Consider the following 17,976-nt stretch of genomic DNA (forward strand, 5'->3'; position numbering starts at 1 on the left):
ATATATTCTTGATCAAAGTCAGCATGTTTACCCCTTGTGTAAACTTATTACAAACGCTTTCTGACAAGGTTGCATAAAGATGCCGAAATCTACATGAAATACTTCCTTTTAGAGCAGCAAAAGTGAAGACAGGAAATGAAACTGTCCATGGCGGTGTCTTTTGAAAGAACCATCACCAACACCCTTTTGACGTCAGAGATCGTTCACAAACGTGACCTTTTATTGTAATTTTTTCTGTCGTGGCCCGTTCCATCAACAGAAGAAAATTACATGCACAAATTCTTGTGATATTAATTGTGTTCTGCTTTAACTCTCTGTTCGCTAACTTTAATTTCGAATAAGGAAGTCGCTAACTTTAATTTCGAATAAGGAAGAAGAGGTAACTTATCATTTGTCTGATAGGTGCAAAAGTTTCGGGCGCCGACGGAGCTAATATCCATTCAGTATTTCACAAGTTAGTCAAACACAGTATTCTAAACACTTCCTACATAACAGAACTAATAAAACTCCAAGATGTCAGCGCCGATCGGTTGTTTACCTAGTTTGCAGATTCTTGAAATGTTGTGTCAGTTCGGACTCGTCACAAGTGCTTCATACCCAGCCATCTCTTGTTGTTTCTTCTTCAGTTTAAAACTCAACGAAACGGTTTACGCTACTTTTCCTTTAAAACTTTAAACTCTTTAAGAGCACGTTGACGTTAATGTAATTTGTTACAAACGCTCTTGAACTCATATTCTTTTGATGTTGACCTTCTTCAAAACTGAAGATGTTTGTGCTTTGTCAAGTCTTGGCGTCACATAATATAGTGTAATAAGTGCGTTTAAGATTCCTTTGTTGTTTTTGGCATTTTGATTTTAAAACAGAAAAACCTCTAAGAATCGGTGTGCAAGATTCAAATACAAATTTACAATAAAATGTTATAAAGGTTGCCTCCCTTACAAGTCCTAAAAGGGCAAAACGTTTATATGATGCCGGTTGAAGACACGTGGAAATTTGTCATTGAAAGAGAGAAGCTAAAGAACTGGTTAGACGAAGAAGACATAATGTCGCTAAAAACTTTAGGAATCATATCACATTAAAAATGATAGTGAAAAGGTTGTTATCCTGCACGTGACTTGTCATTCTGTTTGGTTCACAATGTGCTCTGTGATCTCTACGGCTAAAGGAACACTATTTTGAGCGCCTTACGAAGGAGTTGACGCCTTTTCCCATGAACTGTAAGACAAACTTCTAAGAGACAAATTCTTTCTCTGATTTAATATAAGAATGTAATATCTTAACGTTTGCGTCCTCAAGCATTTCATGCATCATTTATCACGCAAGCCACTCGATAATTCACTAAAGAAATGAATACACGACAGTTATTAAGAATTGTACTTTTACTATTATCATTATAATCATTACTTTTTCATTCGCGTGAGTCGATCTTAGTTTCCAGAGAGAGCAGAAGTGATTTATCATGACAAATGGAAGGCGGTATTAACTCTTTATTGATTATATAACGGGATATATAAAGAGGAGCGTTGCATAGTCATGTTCTGATTTCATTTTTCTTTTTAATTTTAATTAATTGTGCCTGTTTAAGAATGACAGGTTTATTATTAGTCAATGAGCAATTGGAGCAAAGTGCAAAAGTCTTATTTTATTGTGGCCCGTGATGTAATCTGATTACCCTTCTTAAATAATTAATCAGTTAGATGTTCGTTCCAGTTCATGATTACAACAAAATTATGCAGCTATCATAAGTTTTGTAATTCATTGTAAAGTACAAATTTTTTACCAGCGCTTTTTAGTGGATGCTTAAATGCTGATACTGTCTGACAACTGCACTGCCTTCCAGTTACTTTCTTCTCAGGTACTGCCTTTTATGTCGCTTCTGCATCTTGCTGAAATTGAAAGAGATCGGTTGTTTGCAGACTGAGCACGTCCTAGCACATTAATCCAATCCTTTAAATCTTCTGGATTAACTGCTCAAAGTCCCTGTTGGCGAAGTATGTACACAAAACACGTGGCCTGACATGTGGAACTTATCGCGCTTTCCAAAGCATTTAGGAACTAATAGAATTGCTAATCCCTCCCTCCCTCCTCTCGATGTGTCCATCGCTGGTACCTTCCCCCACCTTTCCTTATCCACAACATTTTGTTAGGTTTCTTGGAGTGTAAGCTGTTACTCTGTAACTTTCTAGGACCAGTTGTTTGAAAGAGGAGGTAGTTGTTAGCGCTGATCCAGAGTTCCCTTGTAAACAGGTATAATAGTCTTTATGCTTCTTGCGCGCTTCATATTTCATTTATTTGTTTAAGCAGGTTGATTAATTGGCAGCTGTAATAGCTGATGTAGACCTGCTGTCCTAACCCACCCATCCCACCCCAGGGGAGGACATCCATCACACAGTAATCTCGTGTGTGGGAAATTAACGTCTCCTGCCCCAACCCTGCAGGAGACGGGACCTCCATTTATTCGTCCCTATCCGAGAAGACTAGAATATCTAACCATTTCTTGATGTTATAGAAAGGTAGCAAATTCTTCTCAATTATTTTAAGACCTTGAGTGTTGGTCCGGCCGGGGCTCGAACCCTCGACCTCCCGCACTACAGTCCAGCGCTCTATCCATTGAGCTAACCGGGAGGCGGAGCCAATAACCAAGTGTTGCACACTGTGCATTGCTAGGGGTGAGCTCGGTTTTCTGGGAAAATTAAACGGACAACCTTTATTTGCCGTAATTTGGCCACTCAGTTGAGGGGCCGTTTATTTTTTAATACCAAATCAAATTACAGTAAATCCGGAAATAAAACCTAATCCCAGCAAAGGTGAGGGCAAACACCCATCGAATGAGAACTCAACGCACCTATGAGAATGCTCAAAAACAATGGGCAGGTTAATAGGGTGGGAAATGTTTGCCCTGCACCGAAGCTTAACTAAAAGAAGCCCGAAATCACATGTTCGGATGTTTAAGTAGCTGCCACTGTAAGTCCCGGATGTAACCCAACCAGGATAATGATAAAACGCGCGCAGGCTGCATAAAATAATTTATTCCCTTTGGTAATAAATGTCATTTATTTTCCGCCTGAAGCATATAATGAAGCTAACAGTCGGGAAAATTTGAAAGGAACAGAATATAAAATATGAAATTATTAATAAAAGCTAATAGATCAACAAATAAAGACCTATAAAACAAACTGGCCCAATGTCGTTGAAAAATACCTGAAGCCTTTGCTGGCTTTGTTTAGGGCCGAGGAAATGGAAGACCATTGGTAATTCGGGCGAATATACACCAAGTCAATAATATTTTAATTTCTGATAACTTAAAGAATTACACGCTAGTTGGAAATTTTAATCATGAAATGTCTGAGTTTTGTCGTACAAGAAAGATTCCTGAACTGGAAACATCCACGGTAACTCGGTACATTAAGACTAATGACGGGAGACATTTTGGTTAGGGCAGGAACATGGCGAAGGTACAGATACTTATTAATTATTTGAAGAATCGCATCATTGAATAAAATCTAACATTCTGATTGGTTAACGAAGCGAGGAATTTAGCGTGTAATTGCGATTTGAAAACGAGGCTAAGTGATATTGTTTCGCATCTACGTAAACATAACAATTTTAAGTAATGCTGTTTCCTTTTCTTTCTCATTTTTATTCAGTTATGCGATTCAAGGAAAATCCATTACTTCACTCGTGAATTCCGAAGCGATTCGTGCGATATCGGTTTTCAAGTGCAATTTAATGCGGAATTCCCTCGTCAAGTAATGAATTTTCCCATAGAATCGAGATCAGTTGTGCCAGCGTCCTCAAAATAAGTGATTTATTTCTCGTTTTTCAATGAGTAAAAACCTTCGAACTCGCATGATCATTTGGCAAATTCCCAATTACCTAGAGATCCAGTAAATGGCTTGAACCTGGGGGGGGGGGGGGGTAACATGTGAAAGTGTAGTGTGATCGTCCGGGTCATTGTAGTCCTGAGAAGGACTGTTGTCGGTTGTAGCGACTGACGTTTCGACAACCTGTGCGGAAGTCATCATCAGAGTCAAGTGAATAGTTGTTGTCAGTAGAATGTTCTTATTTCAGCCAGTTTTGCCGTGATGTTATTGGCTGTAAGACTCAACCAATCACGACCGATTGGCTGAAGTGGCGTAAGTCAACAGTCTTTCTCAGGACTACACTGACCCGGACGATCACACTACACTTTTACCTAGAGATCGTTCGTGGAAAGCTTCCTATCCGAGTTACAGGGCGTCTCTAGAGATGACACCCTCGTCGCTTACTTGTTGGTAAATGGAATGCTATCATTATTTAGATTTCTACCATAAAACAGTCGTACGATTAATTTCTTTTGCTCCTTTAGCTGATGGTTAACTTATTATTAGGTTTAATCACGGTTTTTCGGACGCGTCTCAACTGTTATTTCTTTCGTATTTTTTCCTCTTGTAAAACTCCTAACTTATGACTGATAGGTTTGATGTAGTTTTATAAATCAGTCGAAACTATGCCATAGCATTTCAATTTTCCCAAAGTATGAAAACCTTTTTCTTCTCTTGGGTCTCCTGTGTCACCAAACCGGAGCTGTGTAACGGGCAAAGTGGACTTGTCAGTCAGAAGTCCACTGTCCTCTCTCCACGTCAAATCATTGGCATCGCAATTACATGCTTCACCCGTGGCGCACGAGTCGTTTATTCCACATGCGCACATGTTGCTGTCGGGAGAAGCTCCTCCCCAATACATCATTTTCTGTCCTTCACGTGACACCCACCAGCCGTAAGGTGATCCCTTCCAGAGAAGTACAGAATGGCGGCATTCATATTTTATATACTGTTCGCAATGAGTGGATGCCTGAATGAGGTTTTTGATCTGAATCATAGTTACCCCCAGGTAAGTCACATCTTTAAAATAGCTCCCAGGATAAAAGAAGCCCTCCACAGCAGTTCTCTTCTCTGAGTCGTGACTGACCACTGATACCCCAACACCACCCTTCTCAGTCATGTTGCAAAACACTTTGAACATCGGCGAATCCTCATCCGCTTTTACATTAAAAATACCACTGCGATTATAACCTGCAAGTCGCCACTCACTGCATGATCGCACCTGGACTGTCAAGGCAGAAGTTACATTTATGACTGCAATTTCGCTTTCTGCTGCACAGCTATACCATCCACCATCGAGAATAGATGTTACATTTATAATTAGAGTTCCGTTGCGCAAAATCTCGAATGCTGTTGGCATTGCGTCACCTTCCTTGGTCCATTGCACTGGTTCCATGCTTGCTTGGCAATGCAGTAACACCCTACTGCCGAGATATATATTCATCTGCTCGACTGGTCGAACAAGAAATTTCAGTTTAGGAAGAACGGACAGCTGTACAGATGCTTTAACTTCATTAACGTCATTTTTGGCTGTGCACGAGTAGGTGTCACTATCTTTTAAGGTGGCGTTGTAGATTGTGAGCTGTCCCTTAGAAGACCCTGATCCATTTGTAAGTATGCGACCTCTCTCGGATAGCGCCGTCCAAGTAATCACAGGCTCAGGAAATCCGGAGGCTTTGCATGTAAACACAGCACTCTGTCCTTCTTCGATCTGGAGGGGACGAGGCGTCCTGGTCAGTTGAACGGGAACTGGACAAAAAAAATTTAAATTATGCGAAGCAGGTTTACCAATTCCTCCTCCAAAATTTTTAAATACTTCTCCTTTTCAAGTTTATCTGTCCTCGTCTCCTGCTAGCTCAGATTAACTCTTCATCGTGTAATACATAACAGAAACAGAATGTAAACATATACAAATGCTTTTAATTCCTTTCGTGTGAGACAAGATATATCAGTAATGCGTGAATTATAATCCAGCTGGAATCGAGTTTACTGAACCGCGTTGGCTTAGTTGTGACTTATGGGACCTAATCATAGTCTATGTGATTTTCTCTAGTTGTTCCCATAGTCGAGAACATTTAAACAACTTACCGTGAACAATCAGCAGCATGGTCGATTTGGTGATCCCTAGAACATTTTTGGCTTGACACACGTACATTCCAGCGTCCTTATATAGCACTCCACTTATCACCATCGTACCATTACTGTGAATCACGTGACGACCACTGGGTAGAGATCCGTAGACTCGAACCCAGGTTGTTTGTGGTAAAGGAAGTCCTTCAGCTTTGCATGGCAGTGAGGCTGTTTGTGTCTCTTTGATGGTTATCACTTTTGGTGGTGTAATGATAGTAGGAGCAGCAACTGAAATACCAGGGTCACCTTAAAAAAACAATTGTGGAACAATTGGTGTTGCCTAAACGTTGAGCTGCTTTCGTTAACCAGCGAGGTCGAGATATATCTTGCTTTTTTCCTTCCCTCTAACTCGGCTACATCTTGGAATCGTGCGTCCTCAATTACAGCCCTATAGCTGCAGAAACTGACTGAATCAGACCTTAGATTCGCTTGATGGTTTTAAGGCAGCTGTAAGGTGTTCATTAATATTTTATCATTCATTGATATTATCATTATTGTTATATTCTACTCACGGATGAAACTTAAACGCAGTCTCATAGGAGTTATTCTTTACCTAAGGTGTTATATATTGAGATAAATGAACTGACCTTTTTCTCCTTTCTGTCCAGTTCCAGTTACTCCAGCAGCTCCTTTCTCCCCGCGAACTCCAGGACTTCCTTCAATTCCCACGTCACCTTTATCACCTTTAGGGCCTCCGAAACAAAGCTTTTCTTCTTTTGCGCAGAAGACTTTGGTCAGTGTACTCAGCATCATGCGAACCTCGTTTTTTACCTCCCCTTTTATTTCCATTTTCATTTTTCGGTTGATACCTTTCTTGCCTTTCTGGCGTGACTTGGATTCCTTACCCAGCCCAAGGTCTCTGGAGAACCTTCTTTGGTCATAATTTTGTCTATTTTCTTGTATGTTAAGGTGGTCTGAAAAGAATCATGTATGATGAGTAAATACCGATCCGAAGCTTAGAATGCTGTCAAACTGAATTGTGTGAAACTTTCGAACAATTTGTAATCTCACCTTTTGAGGTTTGCATTCGAAAGGCCGCGCGGAGACTTACACCGGGAGGATGTTCGTCTGCACTCTTATTGATCAGTCCTAAGCCCACATTTCAAAAATTGTGTTTTAATTTGATTTTTTTTTTCATGAAATATCTTGCGTAGAATTTTCCGCACAGCTCCACACTTTATTATGCATCCAGGTCTTGGATAGAAAAAACCAATTGCGAAAGCAGTAGATTGCTCTTGCAACTACGGTTTTGTTTGAGAATAATATGGGGCAGCTGGGTGGAAATCTTACCCAGCCCTCCATTCTAACAACGTCATAAATCATTAATGGACAAAACAATCGAAAGACCCGGCTGACTTTGACGTATTTTGCCTTTGACACACTGTAAAATGACCCGAACAGGAAACGGATTGAAACGATGCCAAGCTTTTTTAGAAATTTTTGTTTCTCATTTTCCGTGTCAGTACGTATCGAAAGTATTGTTTGAAAAACAAATTAAGGGGGCAATGCATAACTCACCTCCGGGTGAGGGCTTTTTTACATGAACGCTTAGGCAATAACGATCGCTGTTTATAATACTTGGTTCTTATAATGCTTGGAGCTTGGTTCTTCCTTAACCATCACCGTTTCTGTTTTGGATATAACTGGGTGTCTATTTAGCTCACAGAATCATTTAGTTTAAAGGGGCCATAACCACAGACAAGTACGTCACTAGCTCTTGCGAGTTCTCTAGTATTTTCAATTACCATTCTACTTCTTATTAAAATTGAAAAACTGCAACAACCTTTTATACAGAAAAATTATTCACTTAAGTTGAGACGTAATACATTGAGCAGTCTGTTCAGCCTTAAACCGATAGAAATTGGGATGCTGTCTATCAATTCCGAACATCGTTGAAAGTTTCGACGACACCCCTGAACTGTATGGACTAGGACCACCACCTGAGGCTAAAAGGACTTGATCAAGATAAGAACATCTTACAAAAATTGAACCTCAATTGTTCAAACCCGACATGCATATACAATCTGCGTTAACCTCCCCTTGGAATCCTCTAATCCTCGTTCTTTGTTATTCATTTCTACCACTTGATGTACATCTTTCCCGGCCCACTAAACTGCTACTTCAAAGCCTCCATTCCGACTGTTTAAAGAAACCTTTCGAGGCAGGTTCATAAAAAAACCGAAGCATCCTCCTCGTACTTACCCTGACACGGTTTGCATGGGCTGTCCTCTGCTTTGAGAAGCTCAATCTCCAGGTTCTTAATGTTTTGACGCATCAGAGTCAACTCGACAGAATTGGTGTCAAGGCGAATAAGAGTTACGCTCGAAAGCAGCAACGCCACCACTGCCACAGTAAAGAGGAAACCTTGAAACGCATCGTTCATTTTGATCTTAGGTCGAGGAAGGTGGAGAGAATTTCAAATCGAACTAGCATGTCTCATTTGGTAATGAAATACTGAGAAAAAATAAACACTGCATGATATTGACAAGTTCATGGCCCTGAGGAAGACGGCAACTTCACAAGCTCTTTCAAACGAAACAAAACTCACAGCATGCCTCGAAATCGGCCGTCTTCGATGAGTTTTAAAAACCTTCACTTTCAAAATTTGACTTAGTACCTGACCATTCGATTGAATGAGTACAGTTATTTTTTTTCGCGGTGTTTGGAAGGCTTGGCATTTATCTTTGTTTATGATAAAGGCTTTTTCGGGACTTTCGGAAATAGCCTCAGTATCTGCTAAGGCCCATTTTCTTAGTTTTAATACAGTTTTATAAAAAACAGCCACCCTAGCCTTTTCCTTTAACTACTTAGAGTCGGGTAAGTTTTTATGTTTCAATTTTTGATTTGACCAAATTGGATTTATCTACATCAATGTACAATATTCATCTTTCTGTCTTCAAATGCATCAGTGTCTTTATTGTAAGGGTACATTTAACACAAATCGTATTTTATAAAGATTATCAGATACACTTTATTAAAAATTCATGTGTCCACCAACACTTTCTAGCATGTCGATATCCTGGTTACCTCTAATAAAAGCAAGAAAAGGTAGGTTTGGTGCTTAGTTTATATGATTAAGAACTGTTACACTCTAGTCGTCTTCGTTTTCTCTGAAGAATGTCATCACTTGGTTCACTAAGTCGTAAAACTAAGTTTCTATATCGAGACTGCGATGGGAGAAATCACTTCAACACCATAGTTGGAGCCAGTTACTCCTGTAGGCCATGTAATATTTCATGGCAAATATTCAGCTATTAAACATTGCACTAGGACGGTTTGGAATTTTGACCAGACCAGTGTTCTTCAGCAGTCATCAAGGACAGTTTTACAGTTACACCTTAGCGACCTAAATACTGCGCAATTTATTGAAAGACTCCAAAACATTTCAATTTCCCGAGTATATGAAATCCAAACTCGCGGTTAAGTTTACCAGCGTCTCCGAATCTCAGCTGAGTTACAGGTAAGGTGGCTCTGTCCTCCAACAGCCCCTCGTCATGGCGAAGAACGTAATCATTAGCGTCACAGTTACAGGTTCCTCCTTTTGCGCATGTGTTGTTTACTCCGCACGCACACATTGCACTATTGGGTGGAGCTCCTCCCCAGTACTTCATCTTCTCTCCATCGCGTGACACCCACCAGCCTACAGGCATACCTCGGTTTAGTAGCAGTGAGTTCATACAGTCGTATCGGATAAACTGCTCACAGTGAGAAGAGATATTTATCACCGATACAATCTGAGCCAATGAAGATGTTGTGTAGTTGATATCTTTTTTGTAACAGCCTGGTGGATCACAAGTGGAAGTTTGAATTCTGCCTTCACTGTCGTGACGAAAGATTGTAATTCCGACGCCATTTTTATCCTCCATGTCGCACAGCGCTTGAAATGCAGGGACTGGACCCTCAACATCAGGGTCAATTCGGTACTCTGCGCTTTCTGTGTAACCAAGCCTTCTCCATTCAGTACAAGTGCGAACCAATACGTCCACTTCCACCTCAGTTTCAATAGAAGTAATGATATTTTTCGCAGTGCATGTATAAGAACCAGTGGCATCAAAAGATGCATTGGCGATGACCAAAGTTCCATTTTCATCTAAACGAGATCCAGAAGGTAAAACACCAGATGTTTTCGACCACGTGACAACAGGAATGAATTCTCCACTGTCTGCTACGCATGTCAAAACTACGTCATCGCCAACATGAATCTCCGTCTTTTTCCTTGGAACAATAACAAATCTCAAGCGAGGAACTACAGTCACTCTCAAAATAACGTCGACTTCGTTAAAGATATTTTGAGCCACACATCTGTAGAAGCCGCTGTCTTTAAGCTCAATTTTGCTAAATCCCACTTCTCCTTCATTCAAAAACGTTCTCCAGGTGGAGGGAGCACCGGAAGTTTTGTTCCACGTGATCTCCGGCTCAGGTCTTCCGAATACTGGACAGCGGAGTGTCAAGTCACTTTCCTCCTCTACGAACGTATGTGGCGAATGGTCTAAGATTCGAACGGGTACTACATATTACAAATATAAAAAAAATTAGTAAGCTAACAAACAAACTGGAACAAAAACAACTCCCCACAATTGAAATGTAATCAAGAAGGTCTGAAATCCATGGATTCGAGCTTGGTTCGTAATCCACTACAGGACCGGTCACTGTTTATTCGCATGGAGATCCCCGCCTTATTAGCAGTCAATTGACAGTCAATTCACCATAGTCTCCGCTTTACACTCTGTCAGTGATACCTGATCTCCCCTCCGTCCCCCCCTGAGAAGTCCCCCCTAAAATCCTTCCCCAGGCGATAGATAATGACTAGCTCCTAACTTAGGTTCGTTATAAAGCATTTTGAAGGTAAATAATGTTTGGTGCAATGTCCTTCAGTCTTGTTGACATCTGAAACTTTGCATCTAAGCCAATTGACGTAATACAGTCATTCACAAAAAAGAAAAATTAAAGGACTTTTGAAAAAAAAGGGATCATAAATGCTGTTTATCAGGTAAAAAAGGGATCATAAAGGCTGTTTATCTGGTAAAAAAGGGATCATAAAGGCTGTTTATCTGGTAAAAAAGGGATCATAAAGGCTGTTTATCTGGTAATCGGAGGACTGACCTGTTTTGGATTGCTGTAGCTGAGTGTTTTGAAAACCCATTCTGCCGAAAAAAGTATGATTCATAATTACCGATCTACGTTCCATAGCTACATCTTACCTAACACAGTTAAGTTTGCCTTCGCTTCCACCTCACCAATGAAGTTGAACGCTTTGCAAACGTAGGTACCTTGATCATTGGGAACAGCATCCATTATCATCAAGGAGCCGTCAATCAAAATAAAACTCCGCTCGTTCTGCAGTTGGCCGTCCTCTCGACTCCAGGTCACAGCAGGCCTCGGCATTCCATCGGTCCTGCAGGGAATGGAGGCGGTGTCATTCTCTCTCACTGTTACAGGGTGTGGTTTTACAATGAATGCCGGGATAGAGGGTGTCAAAAGTCCACCAACACCATCCCCTGAGGAAAAAAATTCACAGGCGTGAGTTTGTCTGAAATTCACCCATGGTAAAATTCCATTCAAATACCGTCCTTGAAATTCCTCTAGTTTTATTGGATGAATGTAAAAAACGTTGAACAAATGAAAAAATAGTTTTCACTGTGGCTGCCTTGGCTTCCCCTCGACTCACCGGTATCCCCCTTTTCTCCTTGGGGGACTCGTTCTCCAGCTGGTCCACCATCACCTTTAGGTTTTGCGGATCCTTGAACACAAATACTTTCGTCACTTACACATGTCTTGTTCTCAAGAAGGGACCGCAGTTGATTTTCTGTAACCTTCTGCACACAAGCCGTCAATTTCTGACTGCACTCCAAGTCGTGCTCATCGGTATTGTCGTTGTTTCTCTTGGTTCTACGAGCGTTTCTTTGATCCAGATCTGAAGAGTTTGAATAGTTCAGTTTTATGTTCTGTTATCGAATGTCGTAATAATTTATACTATCTCATTATTAAAAACAGATGAGCGCTAAATCAGGACAAGTTCATTTTCCCATACAGATGTTGACGACTACATAGGAGAAGTCGAGATTGCCTCTGCTGTGAATTCTGGTAACAGTTTTTCTTCAATAGAACGGTAAAAGAGGATTGCTTTACAATACAAGTTAGTCCCGGAAGTACTGAGAAAGACATTTTTTTTTGCCCCTTCAAGTCAAAAGGAAGCTGAACTCCGGCTCTGGTTGACGAGAGCACTGTGATAACTTTGGTTGAGCATGGCTTATGCCGTGTTGGAGAAGAACAACAATTCCTTTCGGAAATTTTATCGGGGACCTTGTTTGGAGGAGGATCCTTCTCTAGATGAACAGGACAGAGCGCCTTCAAGTTGTATGCCAAAATCTCGTGATGAGAACAAAAAGGGAGAAATTATCTGTTGATCTGTTTGTTGTTTAGGTTTTTTTGATGAAATTGTCTGTAGTGATGCCAATGTCCACCTCTCCGGATCTCCCCCTTTTGGTCTCTACCTAATTTATCAAAAACGACATGCACACCTGTTTTACTGCAGTGTACATAATCCTATTATGAGGCAGATAAAAACTTCCGAACTTATTTGATGCAATGCACTCAACTTTTGCGTTATCAAGTCGGTTGATGAAATGAAAATCTATGATTGAAAACAGATGTGACGAGAAACTCTAGGTCTAGATAAACGATAAAAAATTCAGGGGAGGGGAAAGTAAAGTTAAGTACAATAAGAAAGAGAGAGCTGAACGAACTGGATTTTGTATAAAAAGATGAATAAATACAAATGAAATTTAAGGAGACCGCGCCGTTTTGAAGCTGTTAAGTTTGAGCAGATCCATCTGCGAAGTGGTTATAATAGCAATACCTACGTGGTTTAGCTCCATGTTCCAATGTTTCTACCCGCTGCTGCAGTCGCTGATGCTCGTATGACAGCAGAAAACACAACAGAAGGCAAAACGCGAGAGCTGCGAATGATAAATATGTTCCTATTTTTGACATACTTATTTCTGTAGGGGTGTTTCGTGTTCTTGGGCCTGTTTTCGTGCACAAGCTGGATACTAAGTCACTGCTAGTAACAAGTTTAGTCTTTTACGATGCTTATTCACGTCAACACCAGGATTCTTCATCACTTTTGTGGCGTTCGTGATTTGGATGTGCACCAGCAACCAGATAACAGATTAGAAAGTAATAACAGCTGATCTGTCATGTACGCCCTTTGGTAACAAGCTTATCAAATTTGTCATAGGGGCCGGTTTCACAGGGTCAGAAAATACTAGAGATCGTTTTTCAGATACTACCAGACATCAGAGAGGCCGATAAACAAGAGACAATTATCGATCATTTGTTTTCCTAATTAGTATACAATAAATCCTTATGGCTGACCGATGTGCAATTTGCTCACAATTTTTCGAAAAGTTCGACATACTAGGGGAGTGTGATCACGAAAAGTAACTCTTACAGTAACAACCCTTTGCTCTAAATAAAGTCATTGAACTTAATAGTTTAATCGATTTTGAACTGAACCTCTGTCAATAATCCTCACCTCTTGTTGCCTTCTGGGATATCACGCAACCAGTGAAAACCTTGAAGAACAAAGCGTCGGTTGACAGTCGATAGCCACAAGCATTTTAAACACACAGAGGGATGAATGTGGTTAAAAGGGGTAGACATTATATTACCATTCATGAGCCACATAGTGATGCTCTGTCCAAAGGCGTCATTATTTTCAGAGGTATACGAAGGAAAGAAGATTGCATGGCATGGGGTTCAGACAGGAATAAGGGAAACTGTAATATAATTAAGAAGGATAGCTGTATGGGGCCACCGGAGGACTATCAAATTTTTTGAGAAACTCAGTTTCCTGTCTTTACTACTTGCTTTAATGATGTGACATCGAGGTGAAGGTAAATGAAAGAATAACTTTATCACCATGGACATTGTACGTTGCGAGTAAAATTATGGTTTGTTGCTGTTTTCTTGTTTTATTAAAAATCTGAAGAAGTAATTGATGGGAAATCAGGAGACATGTCTCTGCAAATACTCATTGAGTCCTTCGTTGAGCTTTGGTGTTTCCTATACAGTCAGCGGGGCTCGAATTTAATTTTGGATCACTAACCCTTCGGGTTCGTAGACATCTTTTTTACTAACCAAATTACCAAGTTTGGTATTCAAGCTCACAAGTCACGATATCTCAAATATTAAAAATTTTGATAATAACGACTAGGAGAAATTAAAGAGTGGCTGAAATTGCATGGTGACCTTAAAAACGTTGACAATTAAGCACCTATTTTGTTTCCCCCTCGTTCACCATGATTAGTCAAGAACTGTACATCTACAGAACATTCTCTAAAAAGAGTTTAAGTTGACGAAACAACTTGAGTATTCAAGTATTCCTCTGAGAGGCGGGTCTACGTGCTCTTTATCCTGAGGTCTACCAATGTTTAAAAATGTTAGAAAATTTTACTAACCATGTTGGGTTAGTTAGGCACATTTTTAGTAACCAAAGGTTGAAAATTGCTAACCATTGGTTAATGGGTTACCCTTAATTTTGAGCCCTGAGTCAGCATCATTACTAACCAAATTCAAGTTTACACCAGAGGCATGTTACAAATGCAGGTAAAAAGATAGCAGTAACTAACTGCACACAGTGACTCTCTGGTGATTGTGTTATATAAACTAATCTTTTATTATTCTTCACTAGAATTGACACTGTTAGGATAAATATGTCCAGATAAATATCTTAAATAATGCTATGACATAAAAATTCATTACTAATCTTGCCCCTTGGTCACAACTACGTTGTACTAAGGCAGGATATTCACTTTAATGTCCCTTTGTAGCACAGAGGACAGGTGTACGATATAAAAAATCTAAATTGCAGCTTAGTGCAATCTGTCAATTAGTCAATCTTACAATAATTCAAAATGTACAAAATGAAAAATTAGTCTAAAAATCCAAATTATTACATTCTAGGAAAGTACATGTGTCATTGTAATGTGGCACAAATGGTTAATAGAACAAAATTGAAACAACTCTTTGTTAAGGAGCTATTCCATCATCCTCAGTGATGTTTATGAAAACAGATTAAAGCCACATGCATTAGCAAGATCCAAATATCTTCTTTCCTGACTTATCATCACATGTCCACTTGCTGTGATCTTCACTTAAAGAGCAATTCAGTGGTAAAGAGAAACCAGCTTTTTTACAGGCTCGCATGTGCTTCACATGAAAGGGGGATATCTGCATATTAGGCATCATTGCTTTCGCACAGTTTATTTTCAATACAACTGAACGTAATAATGCTTCTGTGCAGGGTTCTTCTTCATTTCCTTCATTAACCGGTTCACCTACTGAGGTCTGAAATTTATTGCCTCCTGAAAGCAACAAAATGTACAGAAAGAATTACCAGTGGCACTGAAAAATTACATTTGAGGGCTTAACTAAAGGAGGAAGAATAAAGCATTTGAAATGATTGCAGAGTGTTCATTGATTAAGCATCCAAGAATGGGGAATACTCTAGCCAAACTTTGATGGCACAAGCAATTTTTTCCAAACCTGTGGAATATTACTTTACACTATTTCTGTGTGACTAAATTTCTTTCAGAAAACTCTGCTACAGTCAGTGTATTACTTGACTGCTCACTCCCTAGACTAACTTTTAGGTAGGCATGTCTGTTCACATTCGTCCTTAGTCTTGAAGTTGTTTTTATTCTGTTGACATCCTCCATAAATGAATTTTGTGCAGTTGTTCCATGCTCTGTTGTAGTACCATCTTGGAATAATAGCCATACACCTGCCAGGTTTCTTTTTCTGGTTGCAGATATCTGTAGAGACGAATTCAAGTTAATAATTATTATTCTGGGGACAGTGCTTTGAGGTTTACAATGCTCTGTCTCTTTATCTAGATGACAATGGCATTCTCCATTAGCAAAGCAGAGCAACCACACAATACAGGGCCACTTTTGAAAGAAGATATATCTGCCAGCTCATTTTGGTCTGTTTAGTGGCCTGTTTGACTCACCATTAAATCTAAGGTCTATATATTTAGTAGTTCACTTTGCTCATAATTGGATGAATGAATTAGGAATAATGAATAAGCATGTTGAGTCTTAGGGCTATAATTATATTTGGTGGCTCATTTGCCTTGGCAATGGAAGAGCAAGTGAGCTAAATGAGCTTGTTCTCTTGGTGGATGGTTGAAAGTGGCCCTGTGCTCTGTAGTTTAGCCATCAAAGCCTCTTCTCCAAATCTGTGGTATATTTGCTGCAGCCTAATTTAATATTGAGTGTTTTTGATGCGGCGTTATTAAGGACTGCATTTATTCATTCCTTCCGTGGTGGTATTAAATCAACGCAAAGGAGACATGTCCTACGAAGACCGATGCAAATTGCTAAAATGGCCTACTCTTTCTGACCGTGGAACTTATCTATCTTTAATTGAGTGTTATAAAATTGTTTTTGGTTTTTACCATTTAGATTTTGGAACCTTTTTTGATTTTGCCACAACTAGATGTACGAGAGCAAATCATCAGTACAAACTTTACGTCAAACCAGCAAGACTTAATTGTTATAAACATTCGTTCTTCATTAGGATTGTTAAATTATGGAATGAATTACCAAGAAACATAGTGGAAGCTGATAATCTTCAGCATTTTAAATCTCAGCTTATATTGTATTTAAATATTTAATTATAACTAAGTATTTTATTTTCATTTAGACTTATTTTTTAGGGAGTTTTCACATAGGGATAACCTCTTAACTTCCTTTTCTGGAAGCATATTTTCCATTTCCTCTTAGTGTATACATAGTCTGCTTCTGGAATAAATAAAGTATGTATGTATGTATGTATGTATGTATTAATTTGCTGCTTCTCAGGCAACGATTTATGTAAATCGTTTATGAATAGATGTCAATCAGAAACATGACCATTGTCTCTTTTGCTAGGATTGAATCCGAATTGACTGGCTTGTAAAATGAACAAGAAGGACGGTGAAGATTTCCAAGTTGTACGATACATATCTGTTGTCTTCCAATCGCAACCCAATCAGAAATATACATTTAATTCTACTCGATGGACGGCATAAAGAGACTGATAACGGTAGTTCTCAAAACATTGTAAAATGACCGCACTACATTCCCTGTTGGGTAGTTGTAACAGTCAGAAAAACTGCTGTAAAATTAATTAGTCAACATAGCATACGAATAAAGGTTAGGTACTTTGTAAACAAATACAACTTTATGAAGAAATCAGCGAACCGTTCAGTTTGTGCATGCAGCGTCCTTTGTCATGTACTACTTTTAGACATTTTATCCTTTGTTCGTCTCACTTTTTGTTAATCCTAGCAACGACATTTCAACCTATTTTTGACAACTTACTACATTCAGGAAATCTATACTTTACTCGAGAACTTCAGCACAGATGTTTTCGGAGACGCAGAAGGCGAATGGAAGAAGAAACCAACAGCTTACTGCTTCAAGCGCACTTTGACAACAAATGGTGAACTTTCGCATTTTAGACTACACCACATTTACAAAAGATCTGTAGCAAGCGGTAGCGTAGAAATATTTGACCATCAAACTGCCTTCCGTATCACATAAGCTGTACTGAAGCTCTCAATTATGACTTCCATAAAAGCACTCAATACCTGAGGAACTTTCATCGAAATCTTCACGGCTTTTCACGCCGAGGACCTGGCAGAAAAGACGTAGAGAAAATAACCACCACTTAGCAAAAACATGGAAAAATAACTCCGAAGAAAAAATATGTAGTTGAACTTACAAGAAGCGCAAGAAATAGGCAAAGCGAAACGATGTGATTGACCGCCATTTCGTCGTTGGTTTGTTTAGCCTTGAGACTCCTCTCTATAAATAGCAGCTACGAAAAATCGTGACGTCACACTAGGCCGCTTTGAAACCGGAAATAGCACTGCGTTAATTTTAGGGTGTGTCCTTCACCCCATCGCCTTTTGGCACATGCGGAAATTTTATCC

At 39.5% G+C, this 17,976-nt stretch overlaps 3 protein-coding genes across 3 annotated transcripts; all 3 read right to left on the reverse strand.

The window, feature by feature from the left end:
• Window positions 1–4,322: 4,322 nt before the first annotated feature.
• LOC111335484 (contactin-associated protein-like 2) lies at window positions 4,323–8,418 on the reverse strand. The gene is made up of 4 exons (XM_022941388.2): window positions 8,196–8,418; window positions 6,581–6,907; window positions 5,952–6,239; window positions 4,323–5,612 (listed from the first exon to the last, which is right to left on the reverse strand). Exons 1-4 carry the CDS (start codon window positions 8,374–8,376, stop codon window positions 4,471–4,473), a joined length of 1,938 nt encoding a protein of 645 aa, XP_022797123.2. The 5' UTR covers window positions 8,377–8,418; the 3' UTR covers window positions 4,323–4,470.
• A 462-nt stretch (window positions 8,419–8,880) lies between these two features.
• Window positions 8,881–13,129, reverse strand: LOC111335485 (roundabout homolog 1). Its single transcript, XM_022941389.2, has 4 exons — window positions 12,857–13,129; window positions 11,662–11,907; window positions 11,195–11,491; window positions 8,881–10,500 (listed from the first exon to the last, which is right to left on the reverse strand). The coding sequence occupies exons 1-4, from the start codon at window positions 12,984–12,986 to the stop codon at window positions 9,356–9,358; spliced, it is 1,818 nt and encodes a 605-aa protein (XP_022797124.2). The 5' UTR covers window positions 12,987–13,129; the 3' UTR covers window positions 8,881–9,355.
• A 1,520-nt stretch (window positions 13,130–14,649) lies between these two features.
• LOC111335506 (uncharacterized) lies at window positions 14,650–17,962 on the reverse strand. The gene is given in 6 exon segments (XM_022941420.2): window positions 14,650–15,066; window positions 15,068–15,101; window positions 15,103–15,361; window positions 15,644–15,811; window positions 17,632–17,677; window positions 17,766–17,962. Coding segments are annotated over 6 exon segments (573 nt in total). The 5' UTR covers window positions 17,814–17,962; the 3' UTR covers window positions 14,650–15,048.
• Window positions 17,963–17,976: the final 14 nt, after the last annotated feature.

Source organism: Stylophora pistillata, chromosome 9, assembly GCF_964205215.1.
Source record: "Stylophora pistillata chromosome 9, jaStyPist1.2, whole genome shotgun sequence".
Taxonomy (NCBI): Eukaryota; Metazoa; Cnidaria; class Anthozoa; order Scleractinia; family Pocilloporidae; genus Stylophora; species Stylophora pistillata.